Source organism: Salvelinus namaycush, chromosome 8 (genome assembly GCF_016432855.1).
Source record: "Salvelinus namaycush isolate Seneca chromosome 8, SaNama_1.0, whole genome shotgun sequence".
Taxonomy (NCBI): Eukaryota; Metazoa; Chordata; class Actinopteri; order Salmoniformes; family Salmonidae; genus Salvelinus; species Salvelinus namaycush.
In genome coordinates this window covers 61,879,575-61,902,306 of record NC_052314.1, presented here as the reverse complement: position 1 = coordinate 61,902,306, position 22,732 = coordinate 61,879,575, and the positions used below count along the sequence as shown (strand labels likewise).

Here is a 22,732-nt window from a genome sequence, read left to right as displayed (position 1 = left end):
CAAAAGACGTGCACGCACTACGCCTGCTAGCTGGCTCCTGGAGCCAGCCAGCAGGCGTACAACACTGGAGCCAGCCAGCAGGCGTACAATAGCCAACTCTAAAGCTGATTGGTTGACACTAAATTTTCATTTCCATTCACTATAAGCTACAAGCGCCCGCACTGTTGATTCTGAAGGCCTGAGGGCAGATTTTAGACCCCTGGCAACACATGATGGCTGAATATGATTGGATAAAAGATCTAACATAAAGACCAGCCCTCCAAATCTCAACCTGGGGCTGGAAGCAGTGCAACCAAGAGGAAAGCTATGAAATGAAGAGTATAACTCTTACTCTGGGGAATAATTTAATACATATTTGTGGGAAAATATATTTATAAAAAAAATATATATTCTGATGATGTTTAGGCCAGCAGGGAAGGCCTTGCTGGCCCTGACGGCCCACCACTGTCCCATTCATATATTACAGACACTGCTGCCATCACTACATTCTATTATATCATTATAGCTGACTCCATATACTGGGGTCCTATTGTTCCGTAAAATATGCAGTCTGTGGAGGCGGAGGGAATTGAGTAATGGATATGTACAGTACATCCATTTTAATCATAATATAATCACCATACAGAGACACAGTGACTGTGTGCCCTTGCCGTCTCCTACTACTGTGCCTTGAACACACACACAGACAGACAGAAACACACGCACAATCTGCACATGGCAGACTCAAGGCGAGGGGATTATATAAAGAGAAATAAATAAATGACGGGAGGGGGGTACCTATGCAGAGAGAGCAAGGAGCTGTATCGCTGGATAGCACACACACATTGGGCCTATATTCTCAGCTGACTCCCCTTGCCCGCTGGCAGTCTCTGACCTTGGCTGCATGGACGTGCATTGCAAATGACTCCTCCCTACACACTCGCACACTCAACTCCCCCTCTATACACATCGCTAATACTCCCCCCTTCCATATCCATGAATTGAACTGCTTAAAGGGATGCATGAGGAGACATAAAAATATTCACAAGTTCATCTGACTCTGGGGAAGTAGAGATAAACGGCTTCATTGCCAAAATCCTGAAGTATCCCTTTAATAAAGCCATCCATAATTGGCCATAAGGAGGTTAAGGCATCCATTATTCAATTTTCTCCAGTGGAGAGCTTGGACTGTGCTGGCCAATGGAGAGCTTGGACTGTGCTGGCCAGTGGAGAGCGTGGACTGTGCTGGCCAGTGGAGAGCTTGGACTGTGCTGGCCAGTGGAGAGCTTGGACTGTGCTGGCCAGTGGAGAGCTTGGACTGTGCTGGCCAGTGGAGAGCGTGGACTGTGCTGGCCAGTGGAGAGCTTAAACTGTGGTGAGTTTAAACCGTGCTGGCCAGTGGTGAGCTTAAACGGTGCTGGCCAGTGGAGCTTAAACTGTGCTGGCCATTGGAGCTTAAACTGTGCTGGCCAGTGGAGGGGCTTTTTTGTGCTGCAGATGGCAATCTCTGTTGATGATTTTTCTATTTTCTTCTTGGCTCTGAATAAATTGTGTGATTTTTATTGATGGAAATTATATGGGAGGTAGAGTAATAACTGTGGTTTGGCTGAAGTTTCCCTAAACTGTGGGTGGGTGTGTTTATAAGCAATGTGCGTGGGTTTGTTCGTGTGTGTGTGTGTGTGTTTATAAGCAATGTTCCCTCTAATATTTTTCGTCACTGAGCAAATTTCAGGTCTGCTGAGCGCAAACTTGAACGTTGTGAAAATTCTGTGCGCACGTTGTGAAAAACTTCCAGCGCACGTTTACTGTGAACACTGAGGCTGTACCCGCTTTAAGTTACAGTTTTAACAGTGGCCAAGTAGGCTACTGTGGTTATTTGATCATAGTTTGTTTTGTTTCGGTATGTTGCATTGAAATTGGCTAATATTGCGTTGTAAAGGGAAACGTTGATAGCGTTAACAGAGAAAACTCATCATCCTTTTCTGAGTCAAGATCACTTTCTGAGTCAAAATGCAAGCCGAGATCTACCGCTCAGATTTTTTTTTACAAACCGTAAGCATATGCAACATTAACCAATTAAAAACAGTACTGTAGCAATGAGGTTTGTGCAGTAAGCTATATGCCCAATACATTATCACTGCATATTGGCTTTGCTTGAATTGCCCTGCCAATGCATTATTGTTCAGGCCATTTAAAAAAAAAAAAAATCAGAATTTGAGGTAGGCTATATGATCACACTGGTAATAGATCCATTGTTGTATTACTTGTGAGGCACAGCTGAGCCCAGCATATTTTACTGGGCTGATGGTGTCTGTATCTAATGGTCCGCCTATCAGAGGGTCCTCCTCTCAACATCCCTCGCCTCTCTCTTTCCTCCACTGACACTGACCAAAAAGGGAGACCGTCTTCCAGCTGATGGGGAAGCTCGAGTCGCACCGCATTATTTCTGCCTCATGCTCAAATCCATGTTGTTAGTCTTATGAACAGAAAAAGTGAAATATTTCTCTATTGAAAAAGAGCCAAGCCACTAATAATAACAACAATGCAAGCCTATAGATACACTTTCCTACTCATTCATTACTGCTGCACTGCTTGTTGTAGCGCTGAGTGGAAATAGGAAGAACGCGCATTTTATGGTTTATAAAAGTGTTGAATACAAAGTGTTGACAGTGCTGAGTAAGAACTTAAACATGAACTCACTCATATAAACAGAAGCACTTTGCTGTATTAGTTGACAGTCACTCTCTAGTCATGGTTTTAAACGTTTTGAAATATCACAGTATCAACTTTGCTGTAGCTTTCTTTTATGCCTGCTACGCTATTGCAGACATGGTAATCTGAGCCATCCGATTGGCCAGAGGTAGGCTAATAGTGCACTTTATGTACTAGGATGGAAGCAAATAAGTAATTATAACGTCATAACAAGTCATGCAAAAAAAATGACTGTTGAGAAGAATATATTAGTTAATGTAGAGACAAACGATTCTGCATTTTTTTGTCAAAGTTAATTTAAGAAAATTGCTATTTAGCAATCTAGCTGACTAGCTAACATTAGCTAGCTAGCTTTATGGGTGTTGTGACATGAGTATGAAATTGTAATTGTGTTGTTTAATGTTTTAGGGACTCCTGAGAAAACCAGCAAACCTTGTCTTGTGAAACAGTGGATGTAAAGAATCTAGCTAGCTAAAGCGTTTACTGCAAATTGAATGTACAATTTTGTAAGCTTGCCTTGCTGATATTTCCCATGCAATGCAGCTGAAGTAACCTAGCTAGCTAACTATTTTATTGCTTATTGTGTAGTGGAGGATAAAAATACCAGTATGCCTATGGATGTGTAGCTAGCTATGTAGCCGATCTATGTGTGGACCCTAAAACATTTGGTATAAATATTAGTTCAGAACCTAGCTATGAACCTCAGCCATCATAGCCTGTTGTATTCACTGATCATGTACTCTACCTTGGCAAATAAAGGTGCAGTTCAGGTATGAATGTCTGTGAGACATTCTTTTTAAGTCATATCCAATACCAGGAGTATCAAACTCCATTCTTTGAATGATGCTGTGTCTGCATGTATGTATTACAATTATACACTTCAACAGTGTTTACCAATCCTGGTCCTGGAACATCAATGTTTTTTATTTTTTATTTAACCTTTATTTAACCAGGTAGGCCAGTTGAGAACAAGTTCTCATTTACAACTGTGACCTGGTTACACATTGTAACTATGCAAAAGACTAGAAACATGATTTCAGTAATTAAAGGCTGATTTGTAATACATATATACAGAAACAGAATTTAAAACATCGTACACTATACTTCCTATGCATCATGTAAATACTCTAAAACCGGTTCATCTCAATATCTAATTCCCTTCATCTGCATTGATCTGAGGACACAGGATAGGTGTAGTATTTCATCAAATGAGAGACTTCATTTCAACCAGTAGAGAATGTGAAACACTTCATTGAAAGAAGTTAATTATCCAAGTGTTATAAATACATAATACATGCATTATAAATATTATAAATGTAATATGATATTATAAATACAAGTTCAATCTGTACTTCAATGCACATCTGGTGTGGATAAAAACAGAGGAAGAAAGACGAGGTAGGTAGAGAGGTGTGAGAGAGTGTAAAACACAGAAAGGGAAAGAGGTAAGAACAGAGGAGCAGGGAAGACAGCATATGATTAATGAATCAGAGTGCTACCCTAATATTCTCTCAGTTCATCACAATTACATAATAGTGTCTCTAGCGGTGTCTCCTAACAGCCTTGGAACCCCAGTTGGCCCGAAGGTTATCTTAATAGCGGGTGAGATGGTGATGATAGGACTGGTGGTTGGCATCCTCTCTCACATCAAAACATACCTGCAGTCGACAGACAGATGGAAGGAAAGATTAAGCCTTGTTTTCTTTTTATTCTAACATTGTCAGTCATCATAATCATCAGTAGGTGAAATGCAAAACTGACCTTGGATCATTAACTCTGGAACAACTACATCTCTATCTGTATCTCAGTTAATAATAAATTACTTTAATAATACTTCCTGTTGACCCGACCTAGTCGGTCATGCCCTCTATGTGTCAGCCAGTTCAGATGCAGGGGGGTTCACCGACATAGCTGAAATATATAGTTTTTCCGAGCCACGGCCTGTTCACCACGCTATCATCCAGAAGGCGAGGTCAGTGCAGGTGCATCAAAGCTGGGACCGAGAGACTGAAAAACAGCTTCTATATCAATGCCATCAGACTGTTAAATAGTCATCACTAGCCGGCTAGCACCCAGTTACTTAACCCTGCACCTTAGAGCCTGCAGCCCTATATACATAGACATGGAATCACTGGCCACTTTAATAATGGAACACTAGTCACTTTAATAATGTTTACATACTGCTTCACTCATTTCATATATATATATTGTATTATATTCTACTGTATTCTAGTCAATGCCACTCAGACATTGCTCATCCTAGATTTGTGTGTATTGTTGTGAATTATTAGATACTACTGCACTGTTGGAGCTAGGAACACAATCATTTTGCTACACCCGCAATAACATCTTCTAAAACAGTGTATGTGACCAATAACATTTCATTTGATTTGATAACCTAGAGGATTTAGGGAGAAGGGAGGAGAGAAAATAAGGTCATAATTGAGGAAATAATGTAGTTAAAGATCGTTTTCAACAGGAATCTGTGTGTGTGGTCTCACCTGGTGTCCACACTAAGTGGCTGCAGAGTACTTTATCAGGGATGCAATCTCTTGCTAGCTAGATCGACTTCTCTGTTAGCTAGCGAACTAACTAACATTACTATCTTTGAACTAATGTTTTCCCTATACATTAACGTTATGTGGTTAATTTTCAGAATGAGAGAATTGGGTGAAAATGAGGTGTTGCTTGTTGAACAAGTGGATTCAGGGATGAATTGAAGCTGGTGCTGGGCCTGGCTTAAGCTGGATGCCACTATAGAGGTGAAAGGAACACCACACACTTTTCCTCTTTCTCACTTTTTCAATACGGTAGATTAAAAGGGGTATGCCAGGTGTACTCCCTGCCTGAAAGAGATCAGTTATGCCAACAAAGGGTTTCATGCTCTGCTGCTGGCACATTGTAGAACAGATGTCCACATGCAGAAAGTGTAAAATTTAATAACGTGCAGTGTAGCTCAAAGCTATTGCTTTTGTTGTGTTGAACTTGATATACAGTTGTGTGAGTGAGGGGGGATTCTTTTAATTTTTACTCAGTGAACATTATTTTTGCACACCTAGCCTTGTGCACTTGAGTGATGTCTACTACAGTGGCCAATATAACAGAGCAAAAATAGAATGCCTGTTTGTTTCATTCTATTTCTACTTTAAGATATTTTTTTCCCAAGTGCAATATTTATGTGTGTGGTCACAAGCGTTCTATTAGAACTGCAATATTAATGTATTGTTTTTTTCTCTGGACTTGAGTGTCATTTGCAGTAAAGTCTAGGCAACAAATAACATTGGATTGCTTTCCTAATCTTTTTTAGCTGTGAGTTCAGTGGCGATTTTAGCATGTAAATCTTGGTGGGGCAAAAAAAAAAATATTTGATGCATGCCAACAAAGCCACTACACAACACTAAACAATACAGGAAGTGCACTATAACGGTGACAAACGGTGCCCACAAACTGTTAGGGCCTACATAAATCTGTCCGAACAGTCCCAACAGCAGTCCCATCACCTTACCACTGCTATACCTGGCTATCAGCTGAGCCTTGTCTGGCAGCGAAACAGTTCATTCAGCCTCATTTACTGCCTTTTGAAAAACTTAGCTGATATGGCTGACTTGCTTAAACAAATGTGGTTTCTACTGACAATTGAGATGTACAAGCTATGGCATAAGGGGACGACAAGCGGATAAGAGGCAATCCGTAATTTCGATTAAGACATTAATGAGCGAGCGACGACGGACATAGTCAATATAACTATTTGTTCAGCACTTTTGAAATGTACAGCGACAGAATTCAGAACATGGGCCGTTCTTACAGTGTTCTCCCTGTACACCAAGTCAGAACCGTAGCATAAATAAAGGGGGCATATAAGCAGACAATGAGAGCTCTTACAGTATTCAATGATTACATTTCTCTAAAACAGCTTATAGGCTACATGTGAATAACCAAGTTAGAACAGTAGGCAAAATTAAGATGTGAAAATAGGCCAAATTATTAGGGTGAGGCACATTGAATGCCGTTTGGGTCTTTGTGTGATAAAAAAAGATACGTCAAATAACACTATCTCGTTAAATAAGCTTTTAATTTGACACGTCAAACAACACAATTCTATTATAGAATGTTGTATGTGTTGAATGTGCACGTGCAAGCTAAGCGCCACCACTACTATCAGTAGCACTGTCAACACTGTGCAAAATAAAGTCTGCTAATAATCACACACCGGCCACAAGAGATGTTTACAATACCGCGTTGGTGAAAATAGACCAAATTATTGGGGTGAGGCACATTTGGCTACTAACAGCTTACTATACAACATACACTTATTATTAATTTCTTAGCTACAGTATACATTTCTCCCTGGCATATTACATAATTTATGCAGCAGCATACAAGACATTTTTGGATTCACCTTGCTCACTTAAAACCTGTTGAGGACAGAGGGCGCTGTTTTCACTTTGGGGGAAAATCGTGCCCAATTTAAACGGCCTCGTACTCAATTCTTGCTCGTACAATATGCATATTATTATTACTATTGGATAGAAAACACTCTCTAGTTTCTAAAACAGTTTGAATTATATCTGTGAGTAAAACAGAACTCCTTTTGCAGCAAACTTCCTGACAGGAAGTGGAAAATCTGAAATCGATGCACTGTTCTAGGGAATGCCTATTAAAGTCCTTGATATTTATTAGTTTAGATGCACTTCATACGTCTTCCACTAGATGTCGACAAGCAGTGAGAGAAGAAATTGAGTGTGTAACTTGATCTGGGCTCGAATAATAGCTCTTGGCATGACGTGTCACCAGTTTCCTGTTTTCTGGAGAGCGCGAGAAGGGATCTGGATTTGCCTTCTGATAAGCTGTCGTTATGGACGACTAATATCTCCGGCTTTGATTTTATTTGATACATGTGACAATATCATCGTAAAGTATGTTTTTTCAATATAGTTTAATCAGATTATTGAAATTTTTTCGGGAGTTTTGCCGTGTTCCGTTCTCTGAGTTTGTTGACGATGGAGAGATTCGCGCCACTTGGCAAGTGTGCTTGCTAAATCGAGAGGGAAAAAGGCCGTTCTAAAACCAAACAACGATTGTTCTGGACAAAGGACCCCTTGTACAACATTCTGATGGAAGATCAGCAGAAGTAGGACCCATTTTATGATGTTATTTCATATATCTGTCGTACATGTGAACTAGTCGTTTGCGCCCAGAGTTTGGGCACTCTCTCGCTATACCTAAGCTGGATGTCGTAATTAAGTTATTTTTAGAATTCTAACATGGCGATTGCATTAAGAACTAGTGTATCTATCATTTCCTATACAACATGTATTTTTTAGTTATGTTTATGAATAGTTATTTGGTCAGAATATGTGTCAGAAAAAGTGTCAGAAAAATATCCGGACGTTGTGGGAAAAATATGCTACGTTAGCACAATGTATAACCACTGATTTCAGCTCTAAATATGCACATTTTCGAACAAAACATAAGTGTATGTATAACCTGATGTTATAGGACTGTCATCTGATGAAGCTTATCAAGGTTAGTCAAAAATTATATATCTTTTGCTGGTTTATTCGCTATCGCTAACGTGCCTATTGCTATCGCTAACGTGCCTTGATGAATGAATGCGGTAGTGTGGTAGGCTATTGTAGTAAGCTAATATAATGCTATATTGTGTTTTCGCTGTAAAACACTTAAAAAATTGGAAATATTGGCTGGATTCACAAGATGTTTGTCTTTAATTTGCTGTACACCATCAATTTTTCAGAAATGTTTTATGATGAGTATTTAGGTATTTGACGTTGGTGTCTGTAATTACTCTGGCTGCTTCGGTCCTATTTGTGACGGTAGCTGTGATGGTAGCTGCAATGTAAAACTGATTTATACCTCAAATATGCACATTTTTCGAACAAAACATAGATTTATTGTATAACATGTTATAAGACTGTCATCTGATGAAGTTGTTTCTTGGTTAGTTTGGTTGGTTCTTGGTTAGTTAGGTTGGCTTTGTGCATGCTACCTGTGCTGTGAAAAATGTCTGTCCTTTTTTGTATTTGGTGGTGAGCTAACATAAATATACGTGGTGTTTTCGCTGTAAAACATTTTAAAAATCGGACATGTTGACTGGATTCACAAGATGTGTATCTTTCATTTGCTGTATTGGACTTGTTAATGTGTGAAAGTTAAATATTTCTAAAAAATATCTTTTGAATTTCGCGCTCTGCCTTTTCAGTGGAATGTGGGAGGAGTTCCGCTAGCGGAACGCCAGAGCCAGACAGGTTAAACAGGAAGGTGGCGTGGTGGTCCTTTTTGGGCAAATTTTGTCATCAAAGTCTGGCATTCTCTGGATTTATGGTGGGAACCCTGGAGAAAAAAAAACACACAGCCACTCCACTGAATAGCAGGCTAGTGATTGCTTTGCGATGCTTGTAGTTAGACACTGATTCCTTCCAAACCACTCATTGTTGAATTAGCAATATCCAAATTGTTGTGGAATGGGTATGGCCGATGACCACCGATATTTTTTATCAATAATTTCACTTAATTATTTATCTTCATATGACAAGGATTGAAAAGGATTTGCCATTAGATTGTCGACTTGATTCACAATGATGACTGCTAGCTAAGATTTTGAAAGTATGATGTTGGCATGATCAGTCCAATCAAAGCTACTGTACATATAATGTGATTTGATGTCATTTTATCTGTGCCCAATGACCTTGAGTCTTCTTGGAAGGGCACTTATAATGTAACTCTATGGCAGGGATGAAATGTTCGATGTCTACCCTTACTAAGGACTTAGACTTGGCCTGTGACGTAGTGTCCCCATGAGTGACAAAACACTGAGACAATCAGGCGCAATGCTCCTATTTTCTGCTGGCTTGCCCCACCACCACAGAAAGCACTGAGCTAGGCTGAAACACCTGCATTTTGGAGCTGCCTTACTCAAGAAAGCAAAAAAGAGACCATGATTGTATGATGCTTTATTAATTCAATTATATATATATTTTTACAGTTTGCAAACTGATATGTGACACATATTAATGCCAAAATAACATGCAAAACAGGCAAGGACAAATTTAAAAAAAATATATACATATCTTTTTAATGTTTTTTATTTTTTATTTTCCCTGAATGACGGGTCGGCACTGTCAGTTAGGTTCACATTAATCACTTTTTATATTACACACAGACTGATCATGTAGATCATATTCTTTGTTTAATTAGTTAAAACCTGCATTTCAAGAAGGGATCCACCTAAGTCACTAGAAATCCACCTAAGTCACTAGAAATTTTAATACATTTTTTTTTCACCCCTGGCAGGGATTTTTTGCATGTTTCAGTGCCAAAAAAAGTGTCACCTTTTTGGGCCCTCACCAGTTTGCATCCCTGACTTTCTACTGAAAAACATGCACAGACACACGAAGACAAACAATATAGAGTAGTTACATAAATATAAATAATGAAGTGTCTTGCCTATTCTTTGAAGGTGGAAGGAGCCACAGTTATACACCTGAGCCTGCTTACTGCACAACACAATCCATCAATCAGATTGATACACGAGTGTGGAGGTGTGGGTTATAGGGTGTCTAATTGTTCAAAAAAAAATCTATATGGGTGACTCTTAAATGTGCCTGTTTTGTTTTTGTACAGACATCACCCTTCACTGAACAGCACCCTCACCTGAGAAGTAGAACTCAAAAGGAGAGAAACTGGGAATTGAACAACTGCAGTTGACATAGCTAAGTAAATGTGTTACGCTCGTCGTTGTAAGAATGGTCGGCCCAAGGTGCAGCGTGGTAGGCATACATCTTTCTTTATTCAATGCACACCGAAAAAACAACAAATACAAACGAAACGTAACGTTTAGTAGGGCTAAACAGCACAGTACCAAAACAAGATCCCACGGGGAGTTGGCTCTGGTTTAAACCCTGGCTCCGCCAACCACCCCGTGTGCCCCCCGGCTGCCTCTCGGGGTTCCGTCATGGTTGCGACCCCCGGTGTCGTCGTTGTTCCTCCCTCGCTGCCTCCGTCTGCTCCCATGGAAGGCGATCCTTTCCGGCCTGGATCCCCTTCCACGTCCAGGATCCCTTACCGTCCAAGATATACTCCCATGTCCAGGATGTCTGCTCCTCCTGGCCACGCTGCTTGGTCCGTTTATGGTGGGATCTTCTGTCACGTCCGTCGATGGAAGGATCGGACCAAGTTGCAGCGTGGTAGCGTACATCTTCCTTTATTCAATGCACACCGAAAAAACAACAAATACAAACGAAACGTAACGTTTAGTAGGGCTAAACAGCACAGTACCAAAACAAGATCCCACAAACTACAGGTGGAAAAAAGCTGCCTAAGTATGATCCCCAATCAGAGACAACGATAGACAGCTGCCTCTGATTGGGAACCATACCCGGCCAACAAAGAAATAGAAAACATAGATTGCCCACCCTAGTCACCCCCTGACCTAACCAAATAGAGAATTAAAAGGATCTCCAAGGTCAGGGCGTGACAAAATGGAAGAATACTCTTATTTCAATGTGGATGGCTCTTAAAAGAGCATTTGGTTGTGCATAGTGTAGTCTATGGTGTTGCCAGGGAACAGCACCCTCTTCGAAAAAGTAGGTGAAGCTCCCCCGCACACATATTGCCTCCCATGCTGCGTTGTTGGACCCCATCCTTGAAACATCCTGCAGAGCAGCAGACTTCTCCTCTGGCGCACGGCGGCGAGCTGCAGATCCCCTACTGGTCCTCGTGTCCATCATCGTGAAGTTATGCAGGAAACAGGTAGCCTTCACTCACCTGAAATCTCCCAGGAGGTAGTCCCAGATGGCCTTGGTCACCCAACCTTGCAGTGCCCTACACGGTAACTGTAGGCAATCGTTTTGAAGGTATCTGTAGGAATATGGAAGATAATGTCATTATTTGACTTTTCCATCACCAAGTCATTGTGGATTACAAAAGTAGTATATCCCTTATAACAAATCATGATAACATTGGATAGATAGATGCATGTGCACACACATGTGCATGTGTAGCACGTGACAAGCAGGATCATATCCAGGATAGCATCACAAATGAACACATAAATACCACTTGAAGCTTGATGGTGAGTTGATCAATTGAATCCGCTGTGTAGTACTAAGGCATAAACAAAAATGTGCACTCCTTTGATTCCCCAGGACCAGGACTGAGAACCACTGCTCTTCATTGGGACCTCTTATCTATATCTTCACTGTCCTCCCTGTATCTGAGGACAGAAATTATCTCCGTCCTCACTTCTAGGGACTGGAACTACACAGAAGTACCTGCCCTATCCAGAATAGCCTACTCTCTCACACATCTATTTTACCATCCTCCGTGACTGTTAGCTAGCTACCTACAAATGCATTTGGAGTTGTTTTTCTACAGTGATAAATACATCAAGGTAGCTAGCTAATATGAAGTTAGGTAGCTGGTGATATTTAATTAACTTAGCTAGCTATCTATACAGTTTGTAAAGTTGGCTAGATAGCTAGCTAGCTATGTTAGCAGCTCATTAAAGTTAGCCCTCACTGTAGCTAGTTAGCTAATAATACATCGGTTTTTTTACATTTTCAAAATGTATTTACTTACTTGAATAGGTCCTCCCAACCAGTGGACGATTGGAAACAGGGCAGCAAAGTTTGTTTGTCACCAGAGCATTTTACAGCATATTACTATTTACCTGTGAATAAATTCATGAAATGGAGAATGGATCAAACTATTTACCCATTTCATTTATTATTTATCCTTTATTTAACAAGGCAAGTTAGTTTAAGAACAAATTCTTATTTACAATGACGGCCTACCCCGGCCAAACCTGGACGATGCTGGGCCAATTGTGCAGCCTGGATTCGAACCAGGGTTTCTGTAGTGATGCCTCTAGCACTGAGATGCAGTGCCTTAGACCGCTGCGCCACTCGTGAGCCCCCAAAATAATTTTGTCCCTGGGTGGGCCAGACCTTCATACAAACTAAAGTGCAGTATAGGCCTACCGCTGGCCAATAGGATGGCTCAGATGACCGTGTCTGCAGTAACGTAGCAGGCATAAAGGAAAGATACAGTAAAGTGAGATGTCAAAATGCTTAAAACCATGACTAGAGATAGACTGTCAACTAATACAGCAAAGAGCTGCTGTTTTTATGAGTGAGTTCATGTTTAAGTTCTTACTCAGCACTGTCAACACTGTATTCAACACTTTTATAAACCATATGCTGCCAGCACGCCTACAAGCGAACCACTCTGGGCGGCCTAAGCGGCACGCTGCAATTCACCGCGTGCTAGGGTACACGATTCGTAAGGCTTTATCGTTGGGTTTATTACAGAAATGTTTGTCAATTGACTAGGAATGCCTTGGAGATGGACCAGTGGAATACGATCGAACGGTTGGTGACCACTGCTGTAGAAAGTAGAGTGAAGTTCTATCTAGTGCTTCTCTCTGTGGGGTGATATTTCTGCATGGCAGCTGCGCGGCAGTCTCAGGGCTACAGCGTGCACACGCACGCAGTTTAGAGGGAACATTGTTTATAAGCTGCATGAATGTGGTATTTGTGTGGAGGTCCTTCCTTAATTGGATCTAAGAGCTCATCCCTTGAATGTACATGATGATTGACATCTCCAGGCAGGCAGGTAGGTGGCAGTAATTGGGGAGCGTGGCTCAGAAACAGATGGGTGTCAACATATTGAGGTGTTGCTGAGCTCGTCAGAGATGTGCGAAGTGTTTGTCGACAGACAGAGGCCCTCCGAATCGATGCCTGGGTTTTTTAAAGCTAAGCCACTGAAAGCTACACTACACTACTCTACACTAGAGAAGAGAAGGGGAATGATTAATTGTATTTGGACAAGCCTAAGTAAAGAGAGGTTGGAGCTGAGCTCCCCTATCGTTTGGACTGATGGAGACTGGGAGCCCTTCCAAACTGTCTCCTCACACACACACACAAACACACACAATCCTATGTTGCTTTACTGTGCTGTTAAGGGATGACAAACATACATGAGACGTGTCAAAGTCCTGCTAACTATTTGTCTGTGTACAGTGTGTGTGTACGTGTGTGTGTGTGTACAGTGTGTGTGTGTGTGTGTGTGTGTGTGTTTATTCTTCTACATCTGGCTTATTCTTCTACATCTGGCTGTGTGATTCACCCAATCATAAACAACCTATTCTCCCTGGACAAGAGTGTTCACACATTACACCGCTTGACCCAGGACAGAAACAATGTTATATTTGAAGAAGAAAAACCTCCAACTCATTTCCAGAGAGAGAGAGAGAGAGGCCAAAGGCTTCAACAACATGGCTTTATTAGCATGTTGCACTAATTCCAACAGCATTTAACTAATCACATCAGATAATTAGTATTTTGAGTGGAATTACTTCTTAATTCGTTTATAGTCAGTCAGTCAGTCAGTGTTCAGACTAGTAAACTGACTGATCTTGCGAGCTTACATGCATGATGGCTACACAGATATCAGCGGTAATCAGTCTGGTAATTATGAGGCTATGTTCAGACTGTCTGTCAGGGTTGAGCTCTAGTCCAATTCCACAAGGAATTGGCCATACATAGGAAACCATACACACACATCCACACGAGAGAGAGAGACACACACATAGGGTTTTCAATTCAATGGCATTCATGGCTCTATTTCGTTTGCCTTGTGTCACACAAACTAACGTGTTACATATACGGATGAATAGAGCAGCTAAGGCCTTGTTTGTAAGCTATTCCCCAAAGGTCTATAATGTACACATCAATGTAGAACAGCAGTGATCTGCTGTGTAGAGTGCAGTACAGACTCAACTGGCTGGAGGGTAGAGTAGTGTTGTGTCAGAGTGCTGTAATTTATGCATGTTCAGTATGATTAGGAACAGTATGTATGAAGGTTAATGAGCTGTGTGAGCCGAGGCTTGTACAGTGTGTGTGAATGTGAGTGTGCGTGCCTGTGTGTGTGTTTGTACAGTATGTGTACAAAGGCCAATGCGTGCTTGTGTGTGTCCTGCTGTTTGATTACAGTGATTAGGTTCCTACTGTGGGTAGCAGGTCATTTACAGGGCTGGGCCTCCCAGTATCCTATGGGCTTCACAGGCCAGAGGCCAGAGAGGCTCAGTCAGCCTCAGTAAGTAGCTTGACCCGGTCACACACGCCCCACTGTCTCAGAACGTCAACCTGCAGCGGTGTGACCTCTGCTTTACTCACCTGGCTGGCCAACCACACACACACACAGGAACACACACATACAGCCTCCTCCGTCTCAGCTCAGCCTCATTGATCTACACGTTCCCTCTGAGATTCCTGTCTAATTAAGGGATCGATAACAGCCACCACGCTGCAGTCTTACTATATCATATCCAGTTTGGCTGCTCCCTTCAACTCAGACCCAATCCTTCCTGGAGGAACCCACACTGAAGTAATCACATCTCCTTAGTGCTAGCCCTCTGTCCCTGGCAGGTTTGATTGACTAAAATCATCTTGACTGACTGGCCTTGTTTCTTGACTGCATAGGCTGCATTCCAAATGGCACCCTATTCCCTAAAGAGGGCACTACTTTTGGCAACGGACTACTTTTTGATTGGGATTGTGCTACGGCCGGGAGAAGGAACGTGCATGCTGCATATTCCGCTCAGCCCCCCTCAGTTTTATCTGTTTGTACACTGACTTTGCGTATAATTAATTAATCCTACAATATTGAATTTGGCTATCAGGGCACCCTTGAATAAATTGCATGACGTCTCTGAATGCTGCCCTCCTTCAATCATATCATCTCTTCATAGCAGGCTGGTTCCTTCCTCCTTGTTGGGTAAGTCTCCTGTAGGCTTAGATGAAGGATATTCATTCTCTCTCTCTCTCCCTCTGAGCCTATCAGCAGCAATCCAGCCTGATCAAACAGTGTAAAGCCTCCACTAACCACTGAGATATCCACAGCTAAAAAACAGCTCTCATTACCTTCTATATCACCACACAAACTATCCCACTCAATCTCTCCCGTGGTGTATTTCAACCGTAGTGAATCAAAAACGGACTTTCCAAACGATGAGGGTTATATATATTATCCTTTAATTTCAACCACCACAACCAGAAAGTGTAGTGTCCACGACAACTTTAACTTCCCAAATAATCTTCTAGTGTTGTGGGTTTTTTAAGATAAGAATATTACGTGAGTTAGTTCTGCATTTTGTCTAATCCCTCTTTCCAACCACCTTCACCAGAAGTTGTAGTGTCAACGACAAATAAACTACTTTAACTTCCCAAATAAACTATGTTCTCTAGTGTTTTTCAGCTGTTGTTGGCAAGGCTGCTAAGAAGATAAAATATATAATGATTTCAGCTTGCTCCTCCATTAGCTCCTTTAATTGAGTGGACTGGTATATTTCAGCGCTTTATTAAATTGGAGGGAAGCAGGCCGGAGGGTGTTATCCGCAGAGTAAATAGATTTCTGCACTGAGCTCCCTCCGTCTGGCTCTGCCTTCATCCCCACACACAAGCTCATTCCTCACTTGTTGTCTTGTCTTGTTTTTTGCATGGGCAGATCATGGTTGTCATAGATACATAGACACACACAAAAAATGGAACAAGGAACATTTGGTTCCTTTGACTCATCATTGGGTCAGATCAAACCGTTTTTCGGATAGGAAAGACTGTCCGTCTGTGGAGGCCTAACCTTAGGCACCAAATCCAATCCCTCCCACAACTCCTTTGCTATTCTGGATTTTACTGCTTAAAACTTTCTTGGCTTTAAGCTCTTTTTCTTGTTGACTAAGATGCCCAAATAATGCGATGCTTTCTCTGTGAATCAGGAGGTGTGAAGAGATTTAATGAGTCAAGCTTGCTGTTGTGTTGTGGCTTTGCGCCATGGTGCTGTTTATTCTGAGCATTTTGGTTACAAAACACCCCTAGTTCAACGGCTCCCCAGCTCAAACGCTAGACCTATCCTCCACACTGCCGTACCGCATCAAGTCCCCGCCGCTCTTTTCGCCCTCTCAGTAATTCAAAGGGCTGTGGTGTTTTCCTTTTTTGGCCTCCTCTACTTACATCACAGTATTTCATCCCCCCACGCTTCAATAGAAGATTGGCGCCTCGTCCTCGTCGCTACCGAGGAATGACTCAAACGCAGGAAAAGAGCTCTTCCCATTACCCGGAGGATTACTCTGATTCTCCACCATTGTCAAAGAAGAACTACAAGGAAAAACATTCAAACATGCCAAAGTCAGGGTCCAACAAAATCCACTCCCCGAGCTTAAGCCCTGCTGAAAGGGAGTGTGAAATAACAAAGAGTACAGGTTTGGGGCAGTACAATGAGCAATGAGGGAGAATAGGAATAGGCAGGGAGAAAGGATTAGAATACTATTAGTAGAAGCAGTTTGTTGTTGATAGGAAGGAAGTTGCTTCTACTTGGAGTAGATGCTGCTTACTGTGCACCAATCCCTCGTCTGCTTTGATCTTTCTGTAGATTCTGCAGTGGGAAATGTGAAATGTCAGGCAAATAGCCATGTCAAGTGTCAATCATGGGGATTTTTGACTGCTTGAGCTCTTTGTGAAGTTTATCGATTGCGCGAGGGTCGGTGTCAGCATACCCCGAGAGACTGGTATTTCTTTGCTGTGATTGGATGAAAGCTTTGACTGAGATAAGCCTGAACGGAACATCCTTTATTATTGCAAGCCAGCGGATTTATGGGTAAAGACTCAATATGTCTTTGAGACTGCCTGCGTGTCTGAGTGCATGTTTTTACTATACGTATGATGGTCTTTTAGAAGGTGTGCATTTACGTATCCAGGGGCAACAGAGAGATTCGGCTCATGTGAGGGCCACATAATTTCTCTCTGTATGCTTCCACTAACACTGCAATATGATTATCTCTGGATTATGATGCTCAAATGCCACCTTTCAATATATGTACTTTACATATGTCATGTTTTTCTCAGCTCAAGGGATTAGGTATGTTACTTTATATTTTTGTTAAAGAATAACTCAGAATCTGTCTGATACCACAAAGACTGCAAGTGTAGATTACTTTCTCTGGATTTAGGATGCTTGGAATTACACCAAATGTCACTTTTCAATATATGGATGTTATGCACTATTTTAACGTAATAAATCTGAACATGGTAACTAACACTTGTATTATTTCTTTGTCTCTCACTGTTTCTCTTGTACAGTTTCTCTATCTGTCTGTCTCTTAAGAGCTACAGCTGTAACAGTAGATGCTCACATTATAACACAAAAAGAACTGGACACCGCCACATTGTTTTGTGCTGATCGGAAGATTTAGAAAATAACTTTACCAACAAGCTAAAGACATGGATTCTTTCTCTGTCTCTCCTACAGGTCTCCAGTGATGGCCGGAGGTCTCTTTGCCGTCAACCGTCAGTGGTTCTGGGAGCTGGGTGGCTACGACACTGGCTTGGAAATATGGGGCGGAGAGCAGTACGAGATATCGTTCAAGGTGAGCAAAAATGTATAGAAGATAGCGTTTCCCAATCATACATTTCTCTTACCAATGTTCTCAAGACTGGAACACATCTTATCATTCAAGCATCTCAATACAGCACTGTAGAGAAACTGGAAGTCTTAAGGAGTCTTAAGGTTGCTAGTCATACTCATGAGGGCTAAGTTCGTCTTTCAGTATACACCAGGGTTAGGCAACTAGATTGAGCCACAGGCCAATTTTTGTCGGCGCGAATGGTCGGGTGGCTTAATCGAATCACACCAAGCTTTATTTATACATTACATTTCAGACATGAAATGCAACACAATGTTCGTCACAGAAAAAAAACGGAATAAAAACAACTGAAATATTTACTACACAAAAAAACAGAAGAGGATAAGTGGGAAACGTTAGTGTGGAGTGCAATAGAGATTGCGTCATCTGTGGATCTGTTGGGGCGGTATGCAAATTGGAGTGGGTCTAGGGTTTCTGGAATGATGATGTTGATGTGAGCCATGACCAGCCTTTCAAAGCACTTCATGGATACAGACATGAGTGCTACCGGTCGGTAGTCATTTAGGCAGGTTACCTTGGTGGTCTTGACCACAGGGACTATGGTGGTCTGCTTGAAACATGTTGGTATTACAGACTCGGTCAGGAATAGATTGAAAATGTCAGTGAAGACACATTCCAGTTGGTCAGCACATGCTCGAAGTACACATCCTGGTAATCCGTCTGGCCCTGCGGCCTTGTGATTTTTTATCTGTTTAAAGGTCTTACTCACATCGGCTACGGAGAGCGTGATCACACAGTCGTTCAGAACAGCTGCTGCTCTCATACATGCTTCAGTGTTGCTTGCCTCGAAGTGAGAATAGAAGTAATTTAGCTCATCTAGTAGGCTCGTGTCACTGGGCAGCTTGCTGCTGTGCTTCCCTTTGTAGTCCGTAATAGTTTGCAAGCCCTGCCACATCCGACGAGCGTTGGAGCCAGTGTAGTACAATTCAATCTATAAGGGCACAAGGCGAGACCCAAATGCAGACACAGGAGGCAGATGGTTGAGCTCCGATATTTATTATAACAAAAGGGGTAGGCAAAGGCAGGTCAGGGACAGGCTAGAGTTCATAAACCAGGTCAGAGTCCAAACAGTACCAGGCGATAGGCAGGCTCGAGGTCAGGACAGGCAGGGGTTCAATGATCAGGTCTGAGTTCAAACAGTATAAGGGGATTGGCAGGCTCGCGTTCAGAACAGGCAAGGGTCAAAAACCAGGAGGGCTAGGAAAAAGACAGAGACTGAAAAATAGGAGCTAGGAAAAACGCTGGTTGACTTGGAAATACAAGACAAACTGGCACAGAGACAGGAAACACAGGGATAAATACACTGGGGACTAATAGGGAAAACAGGTGACACCTGGAGGTGGGTGGAGACAATCACAAAGACAGGTGAAACAGATCAGGGCGTGACACAATCTTAGTCCTGTATTGCCGCTTTCCCTGTTTGATGGTTCGTAGAAGGGCATAGCGGGTTTTCTTGTAAGCGTCCAGGTTAGTGTCCCGCACCTTGAAAGCAGCAGCTCTACCCTTTAGCTCAGTGCGGATGTTGTCTGTAATCCATTGGCTTCTGGTTGGGATATGTACGTTCCGTCACTGTGGGAACGACGTCATCAATGCACTTATTGATGAAGCCAGTGACTGATGTGCTGTACTCCTTAATGCCACCGTAAGAATCCCATAACATATTCCAGTCTGTTCTAGCAAAACAGTCCTGTAGCTTACCATCTGCGTCATCTGACCACTTCCATATTGAGCGAGTCACTGGTACTTCCTGCTTTAGTTTTTGCTTGTAAGCAGGACTCAGAAGGATAGAGTTATGGTCATATTTGCCAGAATGGAGGCTGAGGGAGAGCTTTGTACGCATCTCTGTGTGTGGAGTAAAGGTGGTCTAGAGTTTTATTTAATCTGGTTGCACATGTAACATGCTGGTAGAAATGAGGTAAAATGGATTTAAGTTTCCCTGCAATAAAGTACACGGCCACTAGGAGCACCGCCACTGGATGAGCATTTTCTTGTTTGCTTATGGCCTTATACAGCTCGTTGAGTACGGTCTTAGTGCCTACATCGGTTTTGTCATGGTAAATAGACAGCTACGAAAAATATAGATCAACTCTCTCGGTAAATATTGTGGTCTAAAGCTTATCATGAGATACTCTACCTAAGGCGAGCAAAACCTAGAGACTTCCTTAATATTACATTTCGTACACCAGCTGTTACTGACAAATAGACACAGACCGCCACCCCTTGTCTTACTAAAGGCAGCTGCTCTAACTAGCCAATGCACAGAAAACTCAGCCAGCTGTATGTTACCCATATCGTTGTTCAGCCACTACTCGATGAAACATAAGATATTACAGTTTTTAATGTTCCGTTGGAAGTATAGTCTTGGTCAGAGCTCATCCAGTTTATTATCCAATGATTGCACGTTGGCTAATAGGACTGATGTAGAGGCGGATTACCCACTTGCCGTCGAATCCTTACAAGGCACCCCGACCTACGTCCCCGATATCTGTCTCTTCTTCATGAGAATGGCAGGGATTTGGGCCTTGTCCAGTGTCTGAAGTAAATCCTTTGCTTCCGATTCATTTAAAGAAAAACTCTTTGTCCAGTATGAAGTACCTCGGTCTTGTCTTGATTTACCTGGAGGAAGTTGTGAGCCATCCAAGTATTTAAATCACTAATACAGTCTAATAATGTATCTGTGAAGTTAAAATCCTCTAGTGACACAGAAATGTAAAGTTGTGTATCATCTGTGTAGCAGTTAAAATCAATGCTGTGCTTTCTGATAACGCTGCCAAGGGGTAACATATACTTTATAAACTGAACAGTACCAGACCCAAAATCAAACCTTGTGGACGCCACAGCGCCTATTTTGACTCTCGACCAGTTAAATACATCCTAAACCAATTTAGAACTGGAGCGGAGAGGCCAACCCACCTTTCCAGTCTTTTCAGAAGGACATCATGGTCAACCGTGTCGAGTGCAGCACTTAAATCCAAGAGTACAAGGACAGAGAGCTGTTTGGCATCTGTGTTGGCTTTAACTAAGGCTGTCTCTGTGCTGTGGTGGGCACGAAAAACCGATTGGAATTTTTCAAAAATACAGTTGGCACTTTAAAAAATTATATATCTGTTTGAAACCAATTTCTCCAGAATTTTGCTTAAGAATGAAAGGTTGGAGATTGCCCGAAAATGGCTAAGAGCTGAAGAATCTAGATTACTTTTTTTCAGATTCATCTACTCTGCGTCTCACAAAGACACCGGTTGGAACCAAAGATCTCAAAAATTTGGACTCATCAGACCAAAGGACAGATTTCCACCGGCCTAATGTCCATTGCTCGTGTTTCTTGGCCCAAGCAAGTCTCTTCTTCTTATGGATGTCCTTTAGTAGTGGTTTCTTTGCAGCAATTCGACCATGAAGGCCTGATTGATGCGGTCTCCTCTGACAAGTTGATGTTGAGATATGTCTGTTACTTGAACTCTGTGAAGCATTTATTTGGGCTGCAATTTCTGAGGCTGGTAACGCTAATGAACTTATCCTCTGCAGCAGAGGTAACTCTGGGTCTTTCTTTCCTGTGGCGGTCCTCATGAGAGCCAGTTTCGTGCTTGATGGTTTCTGCAACTGCACTCAAAGTTCTTGAAATTTTCCCGGATTGACTGACCTTATGTCTTAAAGTAATGATGGACTGTCGTTTCTCTTTGCTTATTTCAGCTATTTTGCCATAATATGGACTTGGTTTTTTACCAAATAAGGCTATCTTTTGTATACCCCGCTACCTTGTCACAACACAACTGATTGGCTCAAACGCATTAAGAAGGAAAGAAATTCCACAAATTAACTTTTAACAAGGCACACCTGTTAATTGAACTGCATTCCAGGTGACTACCTCGTGAAGCTGGTTGAGAGAATGCCAAGAGTGTGCAAAGCTGTCATCAAGGCAAAGGGTGGCTACTTTGAAGAATCTCAAATATAAAATGTATTTTGATTTGTTTAACACTTTTTTGGTTACTACATGATTCCATATGTGTTATTTCATAGTTTTGATATCTTCACTATTATTCTACAATGTAGAAAATAATAAAAAATAAAGAAAAACCCTTGAATGAGTGTGTCCAAACTTTTGACTGTTACTGTACAGTATATGCCAAGTTGCTCTCTCAGAATATCATAATGGACCTGCAACTTTGACTTTCTCCACTTCCGCTCTGCCTTTCTGCAATTTCTCTATAATTTATTTGTTTCTTCACTCATCCAAGGGGCTCTCCTAACATAATTATAATAATTTGACCACAACTCAGCCCCAACATAGATTTATTTGAAAATAGCAATCATTTCATAACTTGATTACATGTAGGGACAATCACATACAGTGCATTCAGACCCCTTGACTTTTTCCACATTTTGTTACTTTACAGCCTTATTCTAAAATGGATAAAATAAACACAAAATCTCATCAATCTACACACAATACCCTATAATGACAAAGTGAAAACGGGTTTTTCTTGCAAGTGTATTAAAAATGTTAAACAGAAAAAACTTATTTACATAAGTATTCAGACCATTTGCTAT

The 22,732-nt window shown here is 41.7% G+C and overlaps 1 protein-coding gene across 1 annotated transcript in view; it reads left to right on the top strand.

Moving 5' to 3' along the window:
• The window catches only part of LOC120052233 (polypeptide N-acetylgalactosaminyltransferase-like 6), a 256,332-nt gene that overhangs the window by 215,263 nt on the left and 18,337 nt on the right, over window positions 1-22,732 (top strand). The window contains exon 7 of the mRNA XM_038999056.1: window positions 18,013-18,130. Coding sequence (XP_038854984.1) covers window positions 18,013-18,130 — 118 coding nt within the window. The remainder of the gene's footprint in view (window positions 1-18,012; window positions 18,131-22,732) is intronic.